Source organism: Schistocerca americana, chromosome 1, assembly GCF_021461395.2.
Source record: "Schistocerca americana isolate TAMUIC-IGC-003095 chromosome 1, iqSchAmer2.1, whole genome shotgun sequence".
NCBI lineage: Eukaryota > Metazoa > Arthropoda > Insecta > Orthoptera > Acrididae > Schistocerca > Schistocerca americana.
The window spans coordinates 60799935-60824930 of record NC_060119.1 but is presented as its reverse complement, the minus strand read 5'-3'; the positions used below and the strand labels follow the sequence as shown (position 1 = coordinate 60824930).

Below are 24996 nucleotides of genomic sequence, written 5' to 3'. Positions count from 1 at the left end.
ATGTGATTATGAAATAATGTTTTAGTGAAAAATTGATTTTCATGTTTTTTCAGTGCATTTCCAGATAACTACAGATTTTTTCATGGAAAACTATTGAAGTACTTGCTTCATATAGAATGCAAACTATAATGCATGGCTTTAGGAATGTTATTGTCAGTGAATGTCCGAAGTCATTGCTGTATGCATCACACATTAAATACCTTTGTTACGAATGTTCTAAAATTAAGTGTATTTCCTGCAGAAAAGACAAGCCCCAACATTATGCTTTCAGTTGGCTGTGGGTGGTGTGTCACTGTTGGGTCTAGGCATCCTGTAAAGGCAGACAGAGAGCAACAATTACTAAGGGTGCTATACTGATCCCTCTAAGAAACAAGTTTGCAGTGCTGTCTCTTATTGAAACTGAAACTGGGCCAGTGGGACTCACTTCACCTATTTTGGGGAAACTTGCTTTGTCCTCTGTCAAGGGGAGGCAAAAGCCAAAGGGTAGGGCCTGTTAATTGTCGGCAGGTGAAACCTACAGTAAATAATGGTATCCCTGAGGAAAATGCAGCAAGGGATAGAAAGGAATACCAGGTACACTCACTGAGTAAGCCTGGAGGAGTCATACAGCATGTTGAAGAGGCTGGCAGCCTTTGAGGGAATAGGGTGCAACCAGCTACAAATTGTGGTGCGAGTTGGAACAAATGATGCCTGTTTTCTGAACTCCAAGGTCATACTGGATCATTCAGGCAACTACCAGAGAGGGTTAAGAAGACCAGCCTCCGTGAGCAACATGGAGTTTTTATGAAGCTCACAATCTGCAGCATTGTCCCCAGAATTGATCTTGACCCTCTGGTTCTTAATCGATAGGAATCTTGAAGCAGAGATTTAAGCATACACCAAAAGGATATGGAAACGGGAAATGGAGGTGGTGTACTTGTAGCAGTAGTCAAGAAACTCAAATTCACTGAGATAGAAGTTGAAGCAGCATGTGAGACTGTTTGAGCAAGACTCAGTGTCAAGGGTGGTCCTTCTATCAACCACAGATTCTCCTCCTGATGTAACCAAAAACTTTAGGGAAAACCTAAGTTCTCTTGTACATAAGTCCCCTAATGGTAGTGTAAGTGTTGGAGGAGACTTCAATCATCCAACAATCAGATGAGATAATTATAGGTTTGTTAGTGATGGGTGTGGCAACACATCCCGTGGACCATTACTACATGCCTTCTCTGAAAACTAGCTAGAACAGAAAGTTCAGAACCCCACTCATGTTGGAAATATATTAGGTCTAATGGCAACAAACAGACCTGACCTTTTTGAGAAAGTCCATATCAAAACTGGTATCAGTGACTATGAGGCCGTTATAGCAACAATGAATACCAAAATACAAAGGACAGCTAAAACAAGTAGAAAGATTTATATGTTCAGCAAACTAGACAGAGAAGCAATTGTCATACCTCAGTGAGGTGCTCGAAACTTAGCCCAGGACAGGAGCATGCAGGGTAACCATGACTCAAGTTTAAAAGAACAGTTGATCATGCACTGGATAGATGTATACCCAGTAGGATGGTTCATAATGGGACAGACACTCCATGGTGTACAGTCACTAATAAAGAAACATGTTGTTGTTGTTGTTGTGGTCTTCAGTCCTGAGACTGGTTTGATGCAGCTCTCCATGCTACTCTATCCTGTGCAAGCTTTTTCATCTCCCAGTACCTACTGCAACCTACATCCTTCTGAATCTGCTTAGTGTATTCATCTCTTGGTCTCCCTCTACGATTTTTACCCTCCACGCTGCCCTCCAATACTAAATTGGTGATCCCTTGATGCCTCAGAACATGTCCTACCAACCGATCCCTTCTTCTGGTCAAGTTGTGCCACAAACTTCTCTTCTCCCCAATCCTATTCAATACTTCCTCATTAGTTATGTGATCTACCCATCTAATCTTCAGCATTCTTCTGTAGCACCACATTTCGAAAGCTTCTATTCTCTTCTTGTCCAAACTATTTATCGTCCATGTTTCACTTCCATACATGGCTACACTCCATACGAATACTTTCAGAAATGACTTCCTGACACTTAAATCTATACTGGATGTTAACAAATTTCTCTTCTTCAGAAACGCTTTCCTTGCCATTGCCAGCCTACATTTTATATCCTCTCTACTTCGACCATCATCAGTTATTTTGCTCCCCAAATAGCAAAACTCCTTTACTACTTTAAGTGCCTCATTTCCTAATCTAATTCCCTCAGCATCACCCGAATTAATTAGACTACATTCCATTATCCTTGTTTTGCTTTTGTTGATGTTCATCTTATATCCTCCTTTCAAGACACTGTCCATTCCATTCAACTGCTCTTCCAAGTCCTTTGCTGTCTCTGACAGAATTACAATGTCATCAGCGAACCTCAAAGTTTTTATTTCTTCTCCATGAATTTTAATACCTACTTCGAATTTTTCTTTTGTTTCCTTTACTGCTTGCTCAATATACAGATTGAACAACATCGGGGAGAGGCTACAACCCTGTCTTACTCCCTTCCCAACCACTGCTTCCCTTTCATGTCCCTCGACTCTTATAACTGCCATCTGGTTTCTGTACAAATTGTAAATAGCCTTTCGCTCCCTGTATTTTACCCCTGCCACCTTTAGAATGTGAAAGAGAGTATTCCAGTCAACATTGTCAAAAGCTTTCTCTAAGTCTACAAATGCTAGAAACGTAGGTTTGCCTTTCCTTAATCTTTCTTCTAAGATAAGTCGTAAGGTCAGTATTGCCTCACGTGTTCCAGTGTTTCTACGGAATCCAAACTGATCTTCCCCGAGGTTGGCTTCTACTAGTTTTTCCATTCGTCTGTAAAGAATTCGTGTTAGTATTTTGCAGCTGTGACTTATTAAGCTGATAGTTCGGTAATTTTCACATCTGTCAACACCTGCTTTCTTTGGGATTGGAATTATTATATTCTTCTTGAAGTCTGAGGGTATTTCGCCTGTTTCATACATCTTGCTCACCAGATGGTAGAGTTTTGTCAGGACTGGCTCTCCCACGGCCGTCAGTAGTTCCAATGGAATATTGTCTACTCCGGGAGCCTTGTTTCGACTCAGGTCTTTCAGTGCTCTGTCAAACTCTTCACGCAGTATCATATCTCCCATTTCATCTTCATCTACATCCTCTTCCATTTCCATAATATTGTCCTCAAGTACATCGCCCTTGTATAGACCCTCTATATACTCCTTCCACCTTTCTGCTTTCCCTTCTTTGCTTAGAACTGGGTTTCCATCTGAGCTCTTGATATTCATACAAGTCGTTCTCTTATCTCCAAAGGTCTCTTTAATTTTCCTGTAGGCGGTATCTATCTTACCCCTAGTGAGATAGGCCTCTACATCCTTACATTTGTCCTCTAGCCATCCCTGCTTAGCCATTTTGCACTTCCTGTCGATCTCATTTTTGAGACGTTTGTATTTCTTTTTGCCTGTTTCACTTACTGCATTTTTATATTTTCTCCTTTCATCAATTAAATTCAATATTTCTTCTGTTACCCAAGGATTTCTACTAGCCCTCGTCTTTTTACCTACTTGATCCTCTGCTGCCTTCACTACTTCATCCCTCAAAGCTACCCATTCTTCTTCTACTGTATTTATTTCCCCCATTCCTGTCAATTGCTCCCTTATGCTCTCCCTGAATCTCTGTATAACCTCTGGTTCTTTTAGTTTATCCAGGTCCCATCTCCTTAAATTCCCACCTTTTTGCAGTTTCTTCAGTTTTAATCTACAGGTCATAACCAATAGATTGTGGTCAGAGTCCACATCTGCCCCTGGAAATGTCTTACAATTTAAAACCTGGTTCCTAAATCTCTGTCTTACCATTATATAATCTATCTGATACCTTTTAGTATCTCCAGGGTTCTTCCATGTATACAACCTTCTTTCATGATTCTTAAACCAAGTGTTAGTTATGATTATGTTGTGCTCTGTGCAAAATTCGACCAGGCGGCTTCCTCTTTCATTTCTGTCCCCCAATCCATATTCACCTACTATGTTTCCTTCTCTCCCTTTTCCTACACTCGAATTCCAGTCACCCATGACTATTAAATTTTCGTCTCCCTTCACAATCTGAATAATTTCTTTTATTTCATCATACATTTCTTCAATTTCTTCGTCATCTGCAGAGCTAGTTGGCATATAAACTTGTACTACTGTAGTAGGCGTGGGCTTCGTATCTATCTTGGCCACAATAATGCGTTCACTATGCTGTTTGTAGTAGCTTACCCGCATTCCTATTTTCCTATTCATTATTAAACCTACTCCTGCATTACCCCTATTTGATTTTGTGTTTATAACCCTGTAGTCACCTGACCAGAAGTCTTGTTCCTCCTGCCACCGAACTTCACTAATTCCCACTATATCTAACTTCAACCTATCCATTTCCCTTTTTAAATTTTCTAACCTACCTGCCCGATTAAGGGATCTGACATTCCACGCTCCGATCCGTAGAACGCCAGTTTTCTTTCTCCTGATAACGACATCCTCTTGAGTAGTCCCCGCCCGGAGATCCGAATGGGGGACTATTTTACCTCCGGAATATTTTACCCAAGAGGACGCCATCATCATGTAATCATACAGTAAAGCTGCATGCCCTCGGGAAAAATTACGGCTGTAGTTTCCCCTTCCTTTCAGCCGTTCGCAGTACCAGCACAGCAAGGCCGTTTTGGTTATTGTTACAAGGCCAGATCAGTCAATCATCCAGACTGTTGCCCTTGCAACTACTGAAAAGGCTGTTGCCCCTCTTCAGGAACCACACGTTTGTCTGGCCTCTCAACAGATACCCCTCCGTTGTGGTTGCACCTACGGTACGGCTATCTGTATCGCTGAGGCACGCAAGCCTCCCCACCAACGGCAAGGTCCATGGTTCATGGGGGGGGGGGGGGGGGGGGGGGGTAAAAGAAACATGTAAAAAAAAAAAAAAAAAAAAGAAAGAAAAAAAAAGAAAAAAAAAAAAACGAACAGAGACTACTGCATAATATGTATAAAACAAAGTGTAGGGCTATAGATGGAGAGATGCTAAATGAAATACCTGTGGCAGTCAAGAGAGCAATGTGTGAACCCTTCAGTGATGACCGTAGCAGAATATTGCCAAATGATCTTTCACAAAACGCAAAGAAATACTGGTCATATGCAAATGCTGTTAATGGCACCAGAGTTAGTATCCAGCAATTACTCATGGATGAGACTGGGATTGAAGCTGAGTGCAGCAAAGCAAAAGCTGAGATGCTTAGCTCTGTTTTCAAATGTCATTTTGCAAAGGAAGACCCAGGGGTATTGCCCCAACTTAATTATAATACCACTGAAAAGACGAGTGAAATAGATATTAGTGTCAGGGCATTGAGAAACAGCTGAAATCATTAAAATTAAACGAAGCCCCAGGGCCTGATGGAGTCCCTGATTCGATACCCAATTCATAGCTGATTTAGCCCCTCTATTAACTATTATCTGTCATAGATCACTCAAAAAAAGAAAAAAAAAAAAAAACCGTGCCCAATAGTTGGAAGAAAGCACAGGTCACTCCTGTGCACAAGAAGGGTATCGGAAGTGATATGCAAAGCAATCATCCAATATCCTTGGCATCCATTTGTTGTAGAATCTTAGAATGTGTTGTGCGCTCCAACATAACGAAGAATCTCGAACAGAACTACCTCTTCCTTGCTGACCAGCACAGATTTTGAAAACATAAATCCCAACTCGTTCTTTTCACTCATGACATCCTAAAAGCCATATATCAAGGCAGTCAGATAGATGCGTTATTTCTCGATTTATGAAAAGCATTTGACTTAGTACTACACCTATGCTTATTATCATAAGTATGATTAGGTGGGGTATCAGATGAAATATGTGATTGGATTGAGGATTTCTTCACAGGGAGGACACAGAATGTTATCTTGGATGGAAAGTTGTTGACAGCTGTAGAAGTAACTTTGGGTGTACCCTAGGGGAGCACGTTGGATTTGTTGCTGTTGATGATGTTTATTAATGATCTTGTGGACAATGTTAATAGTAACCTCAGTATTTTTGAAGATGATGCAGTTATTTACAATGAAATATACAGGGTGTTTTAAAAAGAATATACATATTACAAAGTATTATTTTGTCCAAACTATCAATCACAGTGTCTCGGCTTGGCTATTGGAGAAACGAAGACATAGTCTAGCTTATATTAATAACCACTAGATATCAGTTGTCTTCTGTTTTGCTTGGTAACTGTCATATGTTTAAAATGGCTACTCCACAGCAGAAATCATTTTGTGTTATCGAGTTTGCGAAGTGCAATTCTGTGATTACAATGCATAAACGTTTCAGATTGAGGTACCAAATTGATCCTCCGAATGGGTGGAACATTCACAGATGGTATTGACAGTTTCTATATACAGGATGTGTATGTAAAGGAAAGAGTCCTGGCTGCCCTCGTGATCCTGAAGAAAATGTTGCACGAATTCAAAGTGCTTTCTAACTTAGTCCTTCAAAATCAACTTCTTGTGCCAGTCGGGAGTTACAACTGCCTACAACAACAATTTGGCATGTTTTAAGACATTGGTTGGCTATGAATCTTTACAAGTTACAGCTGTTACAAGCTCTGTGTCCTGATGAAAATGCAAACATGCCACATTTGCAACGAGATTCTTGATGGTATTAACAGTGAATACACTTTCGCACAATGCATCATGTTCAGTAAGAAAGTAGCTTTCCATGTTAGTGGTCAGGTAAACAAACACAATGTTCGAATTTGGGGCCTACAGAACCCACATGCAGCCGTTGAACATGTACGAGATGTCAATGTGTTTTGTGTGATATCCCGAAAATGTGTTTACGACCCATTCTTCTTTGATGGAAACACAGTTAATGGTCAGCAGTATCTCGCCATGTTACAAAACTGGTTGCTACTGAGGCTGCACAAAGACAACTTCATTTTTCAAGATGGGGCACCTGCTCACTGGAGTAGCCAAGTGAGTGAATATGTGCATGAAGCTCCACCGAACCATTGGATTGGTTGTCAAGGAGCTGGTGACTTAGCATGTCTCAGCTGGGCTCCAAGGTCACCAGATTTGACACCCTCTGACTTCTTCCTGTGGGGTTTCCTTAAAGAAAATGTTTATGCACCACCACTCCCACAGAATCTGGAAGAGTTGAAGAACTGGATCCATACTGCCATAACATCAGTGACAAAGAACATGCTTGCCCGAGTATAGGCGGAATTTGAGTATTGATGTGACAGTGTCGCTGATAAAGGACATATTGAACATCTGTAATCTGAACTTGAGAGGTTTGTAAATTTGTGTGTAAGGTTTCATATTCATATGTCTTAAAGTTTAATGAATATATGCATTTGAAATACATATATTCTTTTTGAAACACCCTTTAGTCTGAAGGAAGCTTAACAAATACTGAGTCAGACCTTGATAAGAAAAAAAAGCACAGTCTTCTGTTGTTGTTGTCATCTTCAGGCTGAAGAATGATTTGATGCAGATCTCCATCCTACCTCCCCCTATGAACCATGGACCTTGCCGTTGGTGGGGAGGCTTGCATGCCTCAGCAATACAGATAGCTGTACCATAGGTGCAACCACAACGGAGTGATATCTGTTGAGAGACCAGACAAACGTGTGGTTCCTGAAGAGGGGCAGCATCCTTTTCAGTAGTTGCAGGGGCAACAGTCTGGATGATTGACTGATCTGGGCTTGTAACGCTAACCAAAACAGCCTTGCTGTGCTGGTACTGTGAACGGCGGAAAGCAAGGAGAAACTGCAGCCATAATTTTTCCCAAGGGCATGCAGCTTTACTCTGTGGTTAAATGATGATGGCATCCTCTTCAGTATAATATTCCGGAGGTAAAATAGTCCCCCATTCGGCTCTCCGGGCAGGGACTATTCAGGAGGACGTTGTTATCAGGAGAAAGAAAACTGGCATTCTACATATTGGAGCATGGAATGTCAGATCCCTTAATTGGGCAGGTAGGGTAGAAAATTTAAAAAGGGAAATGGATAGGTTAAAGTTAGATTTAGTGGGAATTAGTGAAGTTCGGTGGCAGGAAGAACAAGACTTCTGGTCAGGTGAATACAGGGTTATAAATACAAAGTCAAATAGGGGTAAAGCAGGAGTAAGTTCAATAATGGATAGGAGAATAGGAATGTGGGTAAGCTACTACAAACAGCATAGTGAACGCATTATTGTGACCAAGATAGATATGAAGCCCATGCCTGCCACATTAGTACAAGTTTATATGCCAACTAGCTCCGCAGATGACGAAGAGATTGATGAAATGTATGATGAGATAAAAGAAATTATTCAGATAGTGAAGGGAGACGAAAATTTAATAGTCTTGGGGGACTGAAATTCGATTGTAGGAAAAGGAAGAGAAGGAAAAGTAGTAGGTGAATATGGAATGGGGTAAGGAATGAAAAACGAAGCCTCCTGGTAGAATTTTGCACAGAGGATAACTCAGTCATAGCTAACACTTGGTTCAAGAATCATAAAACAAAGTTGTATACGTGGAAGAAGCCTGGAGATACTGGAAGGTGTCAGGTAGATTATATAATGGTAAGACAGAGATTCAGCAACCAGGTTTTAAATTGTAAGACATTTCCAGGGGCAGACGTGGACTCTGACCACAATCTATTGGTTATGAACTGCAGATTGAAACTGAAGAAACTGCAAAAAGGTGGGAATTTGAGGAGATGGGACCTGGATAATCTGAAAGAACCAGAGGTTGTACAGAGTTTCAGGGAGACCATTAGGGAACAATTGACAAGAATTGGGGAAAGAAATACAGTAGAAGAAGAATGGGTAGCTTTGGGAGATGAAATAATGATGGTAGCAGAGGACCAAGTAGGTAAAAAGACGAGGGCTAATAGAAATCCTTGGGTAACTGAAGAGATATTGAATTTAATTGATGAAAGGTGAAAATATAAAAATGCAGTAAATGAAGCAGGTAAAAGGGAATACAAACATCTCAAAAATCAGGTCGACAGGAAGTGCAAAATGGCTAAGCAGGGATGGCTAGAGGACAAATGTAAGGATGTAGAGGCTTGTCTCACTAGGGGTAAGATAGATACTGCCTACAGGAAAATTAAAGAGACCTTTGGAGAGAAGAGAACCACTTGTATGAATATCAAGAGCTCAGATGGAAACCCAGTTCTCAGCAAAAAGGGAAAGCAGAAAGGTGGAAGGAATATATAGAGGGTCTATACAAGGGCGATGTTCTTGAGGACAATATTATAGAAATGAAAGAGAAATTAGATGAAGATGAAATAGGAGATATGATACTGCGTGAAGAGTTTGACAGAGCACTGAAACCCTAAGTCGAAACAAGGCCCAGGAAGTAGACAATATTCCATTAGAACTACTGACAGCCTTGGGAGAGCTAGGCCTAACAAAACTCTACCATCTAGTGAACAAGATGTATGAGACAGGCGAAATACCCTCCGACTTCAAGAAGAATACAATAATTCCAATCCCAAAGAAAGCAGGTGTTGAAAGATGTGAAAATTACCAAACTATCAATTTAAGAAGCCACAGCTGCAAAATACTAACACAAATTCTTTACAGAGGAATGGAAAAACTGGTAGAAGCTGACCTCGGGGAAGATGAGATTGGATTCCGTAGAAATGTTGGAACACGTGAGGCAATACTGACCCTACGACTTATCTTAGAAAATAGATAAGGAAAGGCAAACCTACATTTCTAGCATTTGTAGACTTAGAGAAAGCTTTTGACAATGTTGACTGGAATAATCTCTTTCAAATTCTGAAGATGGCAGGCGTAAAATACAGGGAGCAAAAGGCTATTTACAATTTGTACAGAAACCAGATGGCAGTTATAAGAGTTGAGATGCATGAAAGGGAAGCAGTGGTTGGGAAGGGAGTGAGACAGGGTTGCAACCTATCCCCGATGTTATTCAATCTGTATATTGAGCAAGCAGTAAAGGAAACAAAAGAAAAATTCAGAGTACGAATTAAAATCCATGGAGAAGAAATAAAAACTCTGAGGTTCGCCGATGACATTGTAATTCTGTCAGACACAGGAAAGGACCTGGAAGTGCCATTAAATGGAATTGACAGTGTCTTCAAAGGAGGCTATAAGATGAACATCAACAAAAGCAAGACAAGGGTAATGGAATGTAGTTGAATTAAAGCGGGTGATTGTGCGGGAATTAGATTAGGAAATGAGACACTTAAAGTAGTAAAGGAGTTTTGCTATCTGGGGAGCAAAATAACTGATGATGGTCGAAGTAGAGAGCATATAAAATGTGGACTGGCAATGGCAAGGAAAGCATTTCTGAAGAAGAGAAATTTGTTAACTTCGAGTATCGATTTAAGCGTCAGGAAGTCATTTCTGAAAGTATTTGTATGGAGTGTACCCTTGTATGGAATTGATCGTGGACGATAAATAGTTTAGACATGAAGAGAATAGAAGCTTTCGAAATGTGGTGCTACAGAAGAATGCTGAAGATTAGATGGGTAGATCACATAACTAATGAGGAGGTATTGAATAGAATTGGGGAGAAGAGAAATTTGTGGCACAACTTGACTAGAAGAAGGGATCGGTTGTTAGGGCATATTCTGAGGCATCAAGGGATCACCAATTTAGTATTGGAGGGCAGCGTGGAGGGTAAAAATCATAGAGGGAGACCAAGAGATGAGTACACTAAACAGTTTCAGAAGGATGTAGGTTGCAGTAGGTGGGAGATGAAGAAGCTTGCACAAGATAGAGTAGCATTGAGAGCTGCATCAAACCAGTCTCTGGACTGAAGACCACAACAACTACTACTCCTTCGTTCTCTATCCTGTGTGAGCCTTTTCATCTCTGTATTACTACTGCAACCTACATCCTTCTGCATATGTTTATTGTATTCTCTTCCTGGTCTTCCTCTACCATTTTTACCTCCTCCCCTCCCGCCCCCCCTCCCCACCCCCCCACTCTTGCCTCAGGTATGAAACTGGTGATTTATTTATGTCACAGAATGTGTCCTATCAAGCAATTCCTTCTTTTGGCAGTTGTGCCACAACTTTCTTGTCACCCCAGTTTATTCAGTACTTCCTTACTAGCTATGTGATGTACACATCGAATCCTCAACATTTTTCCATAGCACCACATTTCAAAAGCTTCTATTCTCTTTTTGTCTGAACTGTTTATTGCCTATGTTTCACTTCCATACATGGCTACAATCCAGACAAATACTTTCACAAAAGATCTCCTAACACTTAAATCGCTCTTTGATGTTGACAAATTTTTTTCCCTTCTTCAGAAATGTTTTTCTTGCCATTGCCAATCTGCATTTTATATCCTCTCTACTTCAGCCATCATCAGTCATTTTACTGCCCAAATAGCAAAACTCATTTACTACTTTAAGTGCCTCATATCCTATATTCCCTTAACATCACCTGATTTAATTTGACTGCACTCCATTATCCTTGTCTTGCTTTTTTTATGGTCATCTCATATCCTCCTTTCAAGACCATGTCCATCTGTTCAACTGTTGTACCAAGACCTTTGCTATCTCTGACAGAATTACAATGTTTTGTCAAACCTCATAGTTTTTATTTCTTTTCCCTGAATTTTAATTCCTATTCCAAATTTTTCTTTAATTTTCTTTACAGCTTTTCAATGTGCAGAATGAATAACATCAGGGAAAGGCTATAGCTCTGTCTCACTCCTTTTCCAATCACTGCTTCCCTTCCTTGCCCCTCGACTCTTCTAATTGCCATCTGGTGTCTTTACGAGTTGTAAATAGTCTTTTGCTCGCTGTATTGTGGTCAGAGTCTACATCTGCCCCTGGAAATGTTTTACAAAGTAAAAGCTGGTGTCTGAGTCTCTATCTTACCATTATATAATCAATCTGAAACCTTCTGGTGTCTCTAGGTCTCTTCCATGTGTACAGCCTCCTTTTATGATTCTTAAACCAAGTGTTAGCAACGATTAAATTATGCTCTGTGCAAAATTCTACCAGGTGCCTTCCTCTTTCATTCCTTTTACTACTATCAAATTCTAGTCCCCTATCACTAATAAGTTTTTGTCTCCCTTAACTATTTGAATAATTTCTTTTATCTCATCATACATTTCTTCAATCTCTTCATCATCTGTGGAGCTAGTTGGCATATAAATTTGTACTACTGTGGTAGGCATGGTGTTCATATCTATTTTGGCAATGACAATGTGTTCACTATGTTGTTCATAGTACTCGTAGCATACCTGCATTCCTACTTTCTTGGCTAGTATGAAACTCACTCCTGCTGTACCCCTATTTGATTTTGTATTTGTAATCATATATTGTCCTGACCAGAAGTCCTGTTCCTCTTGCCATGGAACTTCACTATCCCACTACATCTCAACCTATTGATTTCTCTTTTTAAATTTTCTACACTACCTGCCTGATTAAGGGATCTAACATTCCACACATTGATCCGTAGAATGCCTAATTTGTTTCGGGACTACTTTCCCTCCGGAATATTTTACCAAAGAGGATGCCATCATCATTTAACCATACAGTAGAGGTGCATATCCTTGGGAAGAATTACAACTGTAGTTTCTCCTTGCTTTCAGCCATTTGTAGTACCAACACAGCTAGCCATTTTTGTTGATTTTACAAGGCCAGATCATTGAATCATCAACATTATTACTGCTGCAACTACTGAAATTGGTGCTGCCTCTGTTCAGGAACCACACATTTGTTGTGTGTGTGTGTGTGTGTGTGTGTGTGTGTGTGTGTGTGTGTGTGGTCTGTTGTTGGCGAAGGCCTTAATGGCTGAAAGCTTTAATAGTGCGAGTCTTTTTGTTGTTCTTTTTTGCGACTCAGCATCTCTGCCATATGGTGAGTAGTAGCTTTCCTTTTCATAATATTGTTACATTCCATCCTGGATTTTCCATTGTTTAATAGTTTACATTACTTTATAAGTATAGTGCTTCTGCTGTGTTTGGGAGAATAAAAAAGTTTGAAAGAGAAATGGGTAATATTTGTTCAATGACTTTGGGTGATTTTCAATTTTGATGTATGTAATCACCTCAATAAATTGAAGAGGCACTGATCAAAGAGATGATATTTAGAAAATTGTCTCCCCTTCTTCACATACAGGTGGATCCCTCACATTGTGGTGTCTAAATGACTTAGCCTTTATTTTTAGTCTTTCCCAACCTACCTTCCCTCCTCCCTGAGGAAGGAACTAATAGTTCCGAAAGCTAGCATAGTGCTGTTTACAATTTTGTATGTCTTTCAGGAAGGAAAGTGCTGGGCAGCAATTCAGCTTCGAAAAAGGGTGATGAACTGCTTAGTTTTCAGGTCTCTCTCTCTCTCTCTCTCTCTCTCTCTCTCTCTCTCTCTCTCTCTCTCTCTCCCTCCCCCCCCCCTCTCCCCCCTCCACCCCCCCTCTCTCTCTCCCCCTCCCCCTCTCCCTCCCTCTCCCCCCCTCCACCCCTCTCCCACCCTCCCTCTTCCTCTCCCTCCCTCCCCCCCCCATGTGTTTGTGTTCATTTGAGAAAAAGACTTTATGTGAGAGCTAACCATTACTTGGTGCCTGTTTGGTGAGTAATTACCAGTGTCCATATACATTTACATTCCATCTTACGTTTCTTATTGATGTGATGAACTCATTGTTTTAAAAATTTCACTAATACTTGTTGTGTGCATCTAGGTAAACATGCTTGTCATTGTCTTCACAAAGAATCTCATTTATTGCTGAAGTTTTAATAGAGCTGCCTTCTGTTGCAGGAAATCTCTCCCAAAGTGAGAAAAACAATGCAATGGACAGTGTCAGTGATCCATATGCTTATGAGCCACGGAGACATCCAGCCTTAAAGCCATCCAGCCAGAAGCCTTTCAATGCAGAGACACCTTTATCATTACTAGTGGAGAGCTTCATAACACCTTCGTATGTGTAGTATAGTAAGGCATTAATGTTATAGTACAGGGTGGAGCAGAGGAAACGTATGTTTTTCACTATTGAATGACTGGGATACGGTTTGATAAAAATAATAAAAACAAGCATTACGTGATAGATTTTTTAATGCAGTTTTGAAATATACATACTTTAGGTAGGTTTGAAAAATAGTGTCTTGGAGATGACATCCTTCTTGCTGGATACAAATTTGGATCCTCTCCCAAAAGTTATGCATGGCTCTCTCCAACATTTCATTCAGCATGGCTTCAATTTCCTGACGAATGGAATTCTTCAGGTCATCAATTGTGTAAGGCTTGTTCATATAGACTTTTGATTTTAAATATCCCCACAAAAAGAAGTCGCATATCGGCTAAACGGGGAGCGGGGGGACCAGTAAACATCACCACATCTCGAAATAACATGTCCTGGGAACATTTGTCGAAGCACTTCCATGGATGCTCTCACCGTGTGAGCTGCGGCACTGTCCTGCTGAAACCATATTTCTCTCATTTTCACTTGATGCCTTTCCAGGTCTGGATGAAGGAAGCTGTTTAACATTTTAACGTAGCGCTCTGATGTCACAGTAACTGCAGTTCCTTCCTTTTCAAGAAAATAGGGTTCAATAATCCCCATCTCTGAAATGCGGCACCACACTGTTACTTTTAAACTGTGGAGAGGTCTTTGGTGTAATTCATGTGGGTTCTCCAGTGCCCAATACTGACGATTTTGAACATGAAAATGTGCTTCATCACTCATGAAGCCTGCAGCGTCTGCATCTTCCATAAAAATTTTGTCCATTACGTGACAAAACTCTCTGCGCTGCACAAAATCCCGTTCACTAAGCTGCTGGCCAATCATTATCCCATACAGGTGAAACTTAAGATCATCATGTATGAAATGAAATGTCGTGTGGCTAGGGCCTCCCGTCGGGTAGACCGTTCGCCTGGTGCAGGTCTTTTGAGTTGACGCCACTTCGGCGACCTGCGCGTCGATGGGGATGAAATGATGATGATTAGGACAACACAACACCCAGTCCCTGAGCGGAGAAAATCTCCGACCCAGCCGGGAATCGAACCCGGGCCCTTAGGATTGACAGTCTGTCACGCTGACCACTCAGCTACCGGGGGCGGACAGATCATCATGTAAGATGCGGTGAAGCGAACGATGTACCCAGCGCTACAGCCTGTCATCTAGCCGATTGTTTCAGACCAGCAAGAACTGCCATTCTCACTCGGTCTACACTTTCCGGAGTACAAACTGAATGGGGAAGACCAGGTGGTTTCTTTTTCATCACAGGTCCAGCACATATTAAGTGTTACAAAAAAATTCGGTGCTCTCGAGTGTGAAGAAAAACACAGTGCAATGAACAATGACAAAAATGCTTTTCCAACCATAGATGTGAACACAGAACAAACTCATGATACCGTTACTACAGTTCTCATGACGAAAAATCAGCCAAAAAGACCGATAATAAGTACAAACAATAGCGTTAGTATAAATCTATCTATGAAAAATGACCCAAAAAGACCCTTAAAAAGTGTAAACAAAAATGAACTATGCACTGTGAAAAAGTGCGAATCAAAAATCGATGTATATGGGGACAGCCACGCCAAGGGACTCTCTCAAGAACTTAAAAGCATTAGTAAGTCATTGGCAGTAACAGGTATGGTCAAGCCAGGCACCGATTTCAAGGAAGCAACGAAAAACATTGTGAAAAATAACTATACTGGACAAGAAAGTGTAATTATCTGTGCTGGAGCTAATGACATATACAAAAACAGAGCTATGTACATGTTTAAACAGCTTGTGAGACTTCTATTACTTCTAACAAACACAAATATCATACTCGTGAACTTCAGCCACAGACATGACCTGCCTGAATACTCACCCATAAACAAAGAAATTCGTAGAATAAATGATAAACTCAAGAGCACGTGTAAGATGTTCAGTAATGTGGAACTAATAGATGTCAGCTCACTTGACAGAACATGCTTCACCAGACATGGACTTCACTTGAATCGTAAAAGAAAGTGCAAATTAGGAAAACTGATAAGTGAACCAATTAAAAGTAAGTCCCAAAAGACAGTCAGAGAACTAGGGTAGTATCAACCTTGTGTAAGATCAACAACAGCGGGACCGATGACCGTGGCAGTCTGGTCCCTTTAATCCTCCAAACCAACCAACCAATCAACAACAGCAGCCCGTTCAACAGAGGACAACAGCAGTGCACCAGCTAGAACTGCGGATACAGCCACATCAACAGCCATGAGGAACAATAGAGCTGCCACTTGCTTATCTACCAGAAGTAAGAATGTGAGTAGCTGCAGTGAAGATTTTTTATGGACTATCATCCCCCAGCCAGTGCCACAAAAACTGTAAATATAGAAGCATCAAATTTTTTGCCTATCCTTCTAGAAAACAGAACTTTAATTATGCATCTAAATGTACAGTAAAAAAAAAAGATGAAATTGATGTGTTCCTAAGTTCAAACCCATGCCATGTTTTCTGTGTAAATGAACACTGGCTCACACCAGCTGAAATTACTCTGTATACCCCAGAAGGATTTGAATTAGCAAGCTCATATTGTAGAACCAAAAGTAGTCGTGGAGGAGTCGCTATTTTTATAAAGAGAAACTCTAACATTGAATATGTAGCACAAAAAGTCGATCATTTTTGCAAAGAGCAACTTTTTGAAATTGCTGCATTATTGCTTCCCAAACTTAAATTAGTGATCATCTCTATTCATCGCACTCCTAGCTCTGATATTCATCAGTTTGTTGACCAAATGAAGACTTTAAATAAGTACCTGCTGGTAAAATACAGACACCACAAGATAGCATACATTGGTGACATTAATATAGACATACGACTAAAAACACCAACTGTCACCAACTTTCAAAACATGTTAAGGTCTAACAACTTGTACTGTATGAATAACAAACCAACCAGATTAGATGCCTGCCTAGATAACATAATCTCCAATTTGACAAAAGATGAGTGTCAGTATGGAGTGATAAATCCAGTATTATCCGACCATGACAGCCTATGGCTAATGGTCAACTGTGAAAACTATCCTACTCAGCAACCTGAACACATTAAGAGGATCAGATTATTATATCCTGACAACATTACAAAGTTAAGGCAAAAATTATCAGAACTTGAATGCGACAGAGTATATAATTGTAATAACAACGATAATGCTTTTAACGTATTCATGAACATACTAACGAGCTTAGTTCAAAACTGTTGCCCACAAATAATCAAAAAGATGAAAATAGATGGTGCACGAAATAGAAAAAAGAAGCACAGCTGGTTTACTCCTGAACTGCATGACCTGAGAAACACACTTATTGCTCTACTTAAAATGGCTAAAACTGGTAACCTAGAATCGAAGTAGAGGTATAAAGAAGCCAGGAAGAATTATAGGACTGAAATACAGACAGCAAAGCAGAGAGACAATGATGCTTTCATTGAAAACTCCAGCAACAGATGCAAAGCAGCCTGGCAGGTGATAAACAAAATAGTAGGGAAGCATAAAAACAGACAAGAAATTCCAATAGTGCCAGAAAAATTAAATGAATTTTTTGTTAACAGTACTAAGTTCGAAGCTACTGCTACCTCTGCACCAGATGATGCAACTTCTGAAAGTTTTACCTACAACATTCCTGACCTAAATAATTTATCCTTTACATGGAAACAGGTGACCCGCCAGACTGTATACAAAGTCGCCACAAACCTACGTGGCTCATATAGTGAAGATCTCTATGGCATCTCCAGCACCATCTTGAAACAAATAATTGACATTATTGGTGCCCCTTTACTTTACTGATCAATAGTACTTTTACAGCTGGAATATTTCCTGAGGCCCTGAAGGCTACTATTGTTATCCCAATCTACAAAAAAGGAGAAAAAAACAAACCTGAAAGTTACCATCCAATATCCCTCATACCTATATTATCCAAGATAACAGAATGCTGTATTAAAACACAACTTTGCAACTACTTTGCTGAACAAAATCTTTTTTCCTCCTCGCTCTTTGGTTTTAGGCCAGGATTGTCTACAATAAATGCAGTAGAAACTCTTGTGACAGACATACTTGATGGCTTCGAGAACAATTCCATCACTTGGGCTGTACTCCTAGATCTGAGTAAAGCATTTGATACTGTATCCCATGAAATACTAATAAATAAACTAGAGTGCTATGTTGTCAAAAATAACGAACTGGCAGTAATCAGATCATACCTGACAAACAGAAGTCAGGTAGTTATAGTAAATAGCCAGCAATCAAATGCCCTACCAGTTGTAAGAGGCATGCCACAAGGCTCAGTGCTTGGACCTTTTCTCTTCCTGGTATACATGAATGACTTGCCTACTTTCATGCTTCATAAGTCAATAATATATGCTGACGACACAACCCTGATTACCTCAGATAACAAATTGGAGGAAGTGAAGAAAAAAACAAAAGTAATGCTTGAAAAGTCTGCCATATGGCTCCACAGTAACAAGCTGATACCCAACAGTAGCAAGACTGAAACTATGTATTTCTTCTTGCACAATCTACAGGAAAAATTAAATGAGTCTGACTTTGTAAGACTTCTAGGAATCCACCTGGACCCGAAATTAACATGGAACACCCACACGGAACTGTTATGTACCAGACTATCTAGAGTAGTCTTTTTGTTAAGGAAACTAAAAACATTAGTTAGCAGAAAACAACTTGTCCTAGGCATGCCTGATGATAACTGACTGGGCACGGCCCGTGCTGCCTGAGTTGTTGTTGTTGTTGTTGTTGTTGTTACGCCGGCAGAGGTCGCATCCGAATTCTCGCATGTCCTCTGGTGGACGGGACTCTACTTGCGGCAACTACCGTCCGTGACGCGCCGTGCCGATGTGCGCCTCCTGTGATCTTTCTGGTGGCTACTGCATGATGCCTTCAAGAACAGCAGCACAACTTGTCAGCTGATAAGTGTATCTATGATGTAAAGGAATTGGAATGTAATAGAGAGTAACTATGATGTTAAGGAATTGGAATGTAGTAGAGAGTAACTATGATGTTAAGGAATTGGAATGTAGTAGAGAGTAACTATGATGTTAAGGAATTATAATGTAGAGAATAACTCTTTATCCTCATGTAATTTAATCTGAATGTACATAGTTTCCCAATTTTGATTCACTATCAAATGTAATGTCAAAACTGTCTATTTCAACAAATGTTGGCTAATGACAAGTAAATAAATAAATAAATAAATAAATAAATAAAATAAACACTTCTAAATGCTGCAACCCATATGAGTACAGTATTTTGATCAGGCACTGCACCTCGATGTCCAACTCTAAAATTGTGACAGAAAAGACATTGCACTGCGACTACGGAACCATTGTTTTCAAAGTACTGTTCGACGACGCACACATGATGCTCTATGCTCCAACGCTCCATAGCGACTGAAACTGCATTGTGTGGGCAGTCTGCCAAAATTCATTCGAGGTCAATACCCCCTCTCATTGCCACATACTAGTGGTTCAAAAAACATGTGTTTCCTCTGCCCCACCCTGTATATGACAGTAAAATCCTAATAACAGAATACAACAGCTTTTATTGTAGGTGAACTATATTGATACAATGTTTTAGATATTCTTGTTGGCAATTTTATTATACATTCTTGAATTACTAGTTTCAGTCATAACTCTGGGTGAGGACATAACAGAACAAATGTTGCCCATGTTATGTACAGAATGCTTATATTAATAATGTATTTTACTGGAATTTTACTGTCGGTATTATATTATAGTCACCCGTGGAGGACAGCTTTAATGGAGAGGTGTTAGAAAAGAAGAATATTGTGAAACAATAGTTTTTCTGGCAGTTACTACTTGTTTCAGTAGATATTAGTGTAAATGTCGTACAAAATAGTCACAAAAATATGACTTCCTATCAGTAACATCATTGCCCTTGCCTTCAGCAACATATATTTCCAATTATGACTACTTAAAATAAAATTTATATGCCATAATTAACAATAATGGAAATTCCTAGATTGAAATGTACATAAAATAAGGGAAGGCAGTGACTTATCTGTAGAGGATTGGTGTGTGGTATATAGAAACGCATAATAGAAAACAGTTAGTACTAGTTTTCAAGCACTTGCTCATTTTCTGGTAAGTGAACACACATTCACACACACAACCATGCAAACTCTGTTACGTTGTTAATAATGTTTTTAGAGATTGTCCAACCCACTTCCTCTTATTAAGACAGATTGTTGAAAAAATTGATGCACAAAGCTGCATACCATATGGTGTTGAGGTAGTATTTCAAAGCTAATGTAGCATGTGCCTGCATCCTGTGGTAACAATTAAGCCCTTTTATACACCTAGAATACTGCTTTCAAGAAAGATATGTTCTTCATTTTGATATTCATTGCGATGTGCAAGGAAAAAATGGCAGTGTGAGCACAAACTTTAGAAAATAGAATTATTTTCCACACAATATTAACATGATTTGAATGTAACAATGTTATGAGAAGCAAAGTTGCTACTCATCATATAGTGGAGATGCTGAGTCGCAGATGTTTGTTGTTGTTGTTGTTGTGGTCTTCAGTCCTGAGACTGGTTTGATGCAGCTCTCCATGCTACTCTATCCTGTGCAAGCTCCTTCATCTCCCAGTACCTACTGCAACCTACATCCTTCTGAATCTGCTTAGTGTATTCATCTCTTGGTCTCCCTCTACGATTTTTACCCTCCATGGCGCCCTCCAATGCTAAATTTGTGATCCCTTGATGCCTCAAAACATGTCCTACCAACCGATCCCTTCTTCTAGTCAAGTTGTGCCACAAACTTCTCTTCTCCCCAAATTCTATTCAATACCTCCTCATTAGTTACGTGATCTACCCACCTTATTTTCAGCATTCTTCTGTAGCACCACATTTCGAAAGCTTCTATTCTCTTCTTGTCCAAACTAGTTATCGTCCATGTTTCACTTCCATACATGGCTACACTCCATACAAATACTTTCAGAAACGACTTCCTGACGCTTAAATCTTTACTCGATATTAACAAATTTCTCTTCTTCAGAAACGATTTCCTTGCCATTGCCAGTCTACATTTTATATCCTCTCTACTTCGACCATCATCAGTTATTTTACTCCCTAAATAGTAAAACTCCTTTACTACTTTAAGTGTCTCATTTCCTAATCTAATTCCCTCAGCATCACCTGATTTAATTTGACTACATTCCATTATCCTCGTTTTGCTTTTGTTGATGTTCATCTTATATCCTCCTTTCAAGACACTGTCCATTCCGTTCAACTGCTCTTCCAAGTCCTTTGCTGACTCTGACAGAATTACAATGTCATCGGCGAACCTCAAAGATTTTACTTCTTCTCCATTAATTTTAATACCTACTCCGAATTTTTCTTTTGTTTCCTTTACTGCTTGCTCAATATACAGATTGAATAACATCGGGGAGAGGCTACAACCCTGTCTCACTCCTTTCCCAACCACTGCTTCCCTTTCATGCCCCTTGACTCTTATAACTGCCATCTAGTTTCTGTACAAATTGTAAATAGCCTTTCGCTCCCTGTATTTTACCCCTTCCACCTTCAGAATTTGAAAGAGAGTATTCCAGTTAACATTGTCGAAAGCTTTCTCTAAGTCTACAAATGCTAGAAATGTAGGTTTGCCTTTTCTTAATCTTTCTTCTAAGATAAGTCTTAAGGTTAGTATTGCCTCACGTGTTCCAACATTTCTACGGAATCCAAACTGAGCTTCCCCGAGGTCCGCTTCTACCAGTTTTTCCATTTGTCTGTAAAGAATTCGCGTTAGTGTTTTGCAGTTGTGACTTATTAAACTGATAGTTCGGTAATTTTCACATCTGTCAACACCTGCTTTCTTAGGGATTGGAATTATTATATTCTTCTTGAAGTCTCAGGGTATTTCGCCTGTCTCATACATCTTCCTCACCAGATGGTAGAGTTTTGTCATGAATGGCTCTCCCAAGGCCATCAGTAGTTCTAATGGAATGTTGTCTACTCCCGGGGCCTTGTTTCGGCTCAGGTCTTTCAGTGCTCTGTCAAACTCTTCACGCAGTATCTTATCTCCCATTTCGTCTTCATCTACATCCTCTTCCATTTGCATAATATTGTCCTCAAGTACATCGCCCTTGTATAAACCCTCTATATACTCCTTCCACCTTTCTGCCTTCCCTTCTTTGCTTAGAATTAGGTTTCCATCTGAGCTCTTGATATTCATACAACTGGTTCTCTTCTCTCCAAAGGTCTCTTTAATTTTCCTGTAGGCAGTATCTATCTTACCCCTAGTGAGACAAGCCTCTACATCCTTACATTTGTCCTCTAGCCATCCCTGCTTAGCCATTTTGCACTTCCTGTCGATCTCATTTTTGAGACGTTTGTATTTCTCTTTGCCTGCCTCATTTACTGCATTTTTATATTTTCACCTTTCATCAATTAAATTCAATATCTCTTCAGTTATCCAAGGATTTCTATTAGCCCTCGTCTTTTTACCTACTTGATCGTCTGCTGCCTTCACTACTTCGTCTCTCAGAGCTGCCCATTCTTCTTCTACTGTATTTCTTTCCCCCATTCCTGTCAATTGTTCCCTTATGCTCTCCCTGAAACCCTCTACAACCTCTGGTTCTTTCAGTTTATCCAGGTCCCAACTCCTTAAATTCCCACCTTTTTGCAGTTTCTTCAGTTTCAATCTGCAGTTCATAACCAATAGATTGTGGTCAGAATCCACATCTGCCCCTGGAAATGTCTTACACTTTAAAACCTGGTTCCTAAATCTCTGTCTTACCATTATATAATCTATCTGATACCTTTTAGTATCTCCAGGATTCTTCCAGGTATACAACCTTCTTTTATGATTCTTGAACCAAGTGTTAGCTATGATTAAGTTATGCTCTGTGCAAAATTCTACAAGGTGGCTTCCTCTTTCATTTCTTCCCCCCAATCCATATTCACCTACTATGTTTCCTTCTCTCCCTTTTCCTACTGACGAATTCCAGTCACCCATGACTATTAAATTTTCGCCTCCCTTCACTACCTGAATAATTTCTTTTATCTCATCATACATTTCATCTATTTCTTCATCATCTGCAGAGCTAGTTGGCATATAAACTTGTACTACTGTAGTAGGCATGGGCTTTGTGTCTATCTTGGCCACAATAATGCGTTCACTATGCTGTTTGTAGTAGCTAACCCGCACTCCTATTTTTTTATTCATTATTAAACCTACCCCTGCATTACCCCTATTTGATTTTGTATTTATAATCCTGTAATCACCTGACCAAAAGTCTTGTTCCTCCTGCCACCGAACTTCACTAATTCCCACTATATCTAACTTTAACCTATCCATTTCCCTTTTTAAATTTTCTAATCTACCTGCCCTATTAAGGGACCTGACATTCCACGCTCCGATCCGTAGAATGCCAGTTTTCTTTCTCCTGATAACGACGTCCTCTTGAGTAGTCCCCGCCCGGAGATCTGAATGGGGGACTATTTTACCTCCGGAATATTTTACCCAAGAGGACACCATCATCATTTAACCATACAGTAAAGCTGCATGCCCTCGGGAAAACTTACGGCTGTAGTTTCCCCTTGCTTTCAGCCATTCGCAGTACCAGAACAGCAAGGCCGTTTTGGTTATTGTTACAAGGCCAGATCAGTCAATCATCCAGACTGTTGCCCCTGCAACTACTGAAAAGGCTGCTGCCCCTCTTCAGGAACCACATGTTTGTCTGGCCTCTCAACAGATACCCCTCCGTTGTGGTTGCACCTACGGTACGGCCATCTGTATCGCTGAGGCACGCAAGCCTCCCCACCAACGGCAAGGTCGATGGTTCATGGGGGGGAGTCGCAGATAGGCACAACAAAAAAACTTTCACAATTAAGGCTTTTGGCCATTAAGGCCTTCGTCAACAATAGACACACATACCAGGTTTCTGGCCATTACTCATATGCCAAGTACAAATAAATGTCCAACTGTCTTGTCTGAAGCAGTTTCTCACAGGGCAGTTTTCACTGGCCAAACGACAACTAGTTCTTCAGACTAGCACTGATTATTGTCTTAGACGTAGCTGCCGCCCAAGCGTACCACTGGCCGTGAAGTCACTGCACTCGCTACACGCAGTCGATTAATAGCAAGTCACTGACTGCACCCTAACTGAGTCTACTGCTGCCCACTGCAGCTGCATTTAAATAGTCCATCACGAGATGCTGGGTCCCCTCTGGTGGTGGAAACACTGCTTGTTGCTCAGCCACCACCCGTGATGCTGCCAATCAGAGACACCTATCGATAGTATGCAATAAAGGAAGAAGTACCTCGCATTGCACAATTTTAACCCCCTGTCTCACCATTTTGATGTAGATTTTTTGGAGTTAGCTTTGTCACCCAATCTGAATAAAACAAGTGTGCCACATAGAATGACCTAGACATTGGCAGGATGTACTGACAAGCATAGGTATTGTCCAGCTAAATTCATGTCCAGCCTTTGTTAGAGCGCGCATAGAATAAGTTAGCCAGTATCAACACAGATAGCACCGTAGGAGAGAGAACACCGGTAGTAGTGTGGGCTCTGGCCTGAACAAGCCCTGTGCGATAGAGAAGCAGCAGTTCGATAGCTGAAGTCTATGCACAAGTGCATGTCTCTCATAACTTACAAGCTACAGGTACCAAGTCTGAAAATGGTAGTATTAACAGTTATGTTAGTACAATCAGTAATTCAACAAATAATATAGATTTTCAAAGTCAGTAGTTTCTGACAAGACTACTGAAAAAATAAATGCAGATAGCCACATTAAAAAGAACAGGATCAACCAAAGCAAAATAAGTCCAACATCGCACTGTCTGAAGGAAATCTCATAAAACAAAAAAAAGGGTAAATAATGTAGCATAACAAGCAATGTCACTCGCTGCTATATTGAAAATGAAAAATAAACCACAGGGGTCACATGAATATAGTGTCAGTCCTGTGACAAAGTGTTCAGTAATATTACCTAAAAATAAAAGTTTCTCTCCTTTTTCTGCATCTTTTGGAAGCAGTGAAGCCTTGGAAAGCACTTGCATATCTGTTTTACCCCTCA

The 24996-nt window shown here is 40.2% G+C and overlaps 1 protein-coding gene across 1 annotated transcript in view; it reads left to right on the top strand.

The window, feature by feature from the left end:
- The window catches only part of LOC124547979 (sulfite oxidase-like), a 126874-nt gene that overhangs the window by 68563 nt on the left and 33315 nt on the right, over positions 1-24996 (top strand). The window contains exon 4 of the mRNA XM_047125146.1: positions 13728-13887. Coding sequence (XP_046981102.1) covers positions 13728-13887 — 160 coding nt within the window. The remainder of the gene's footprint in view (positions 1-13727; positions 13888-24996) is intronic.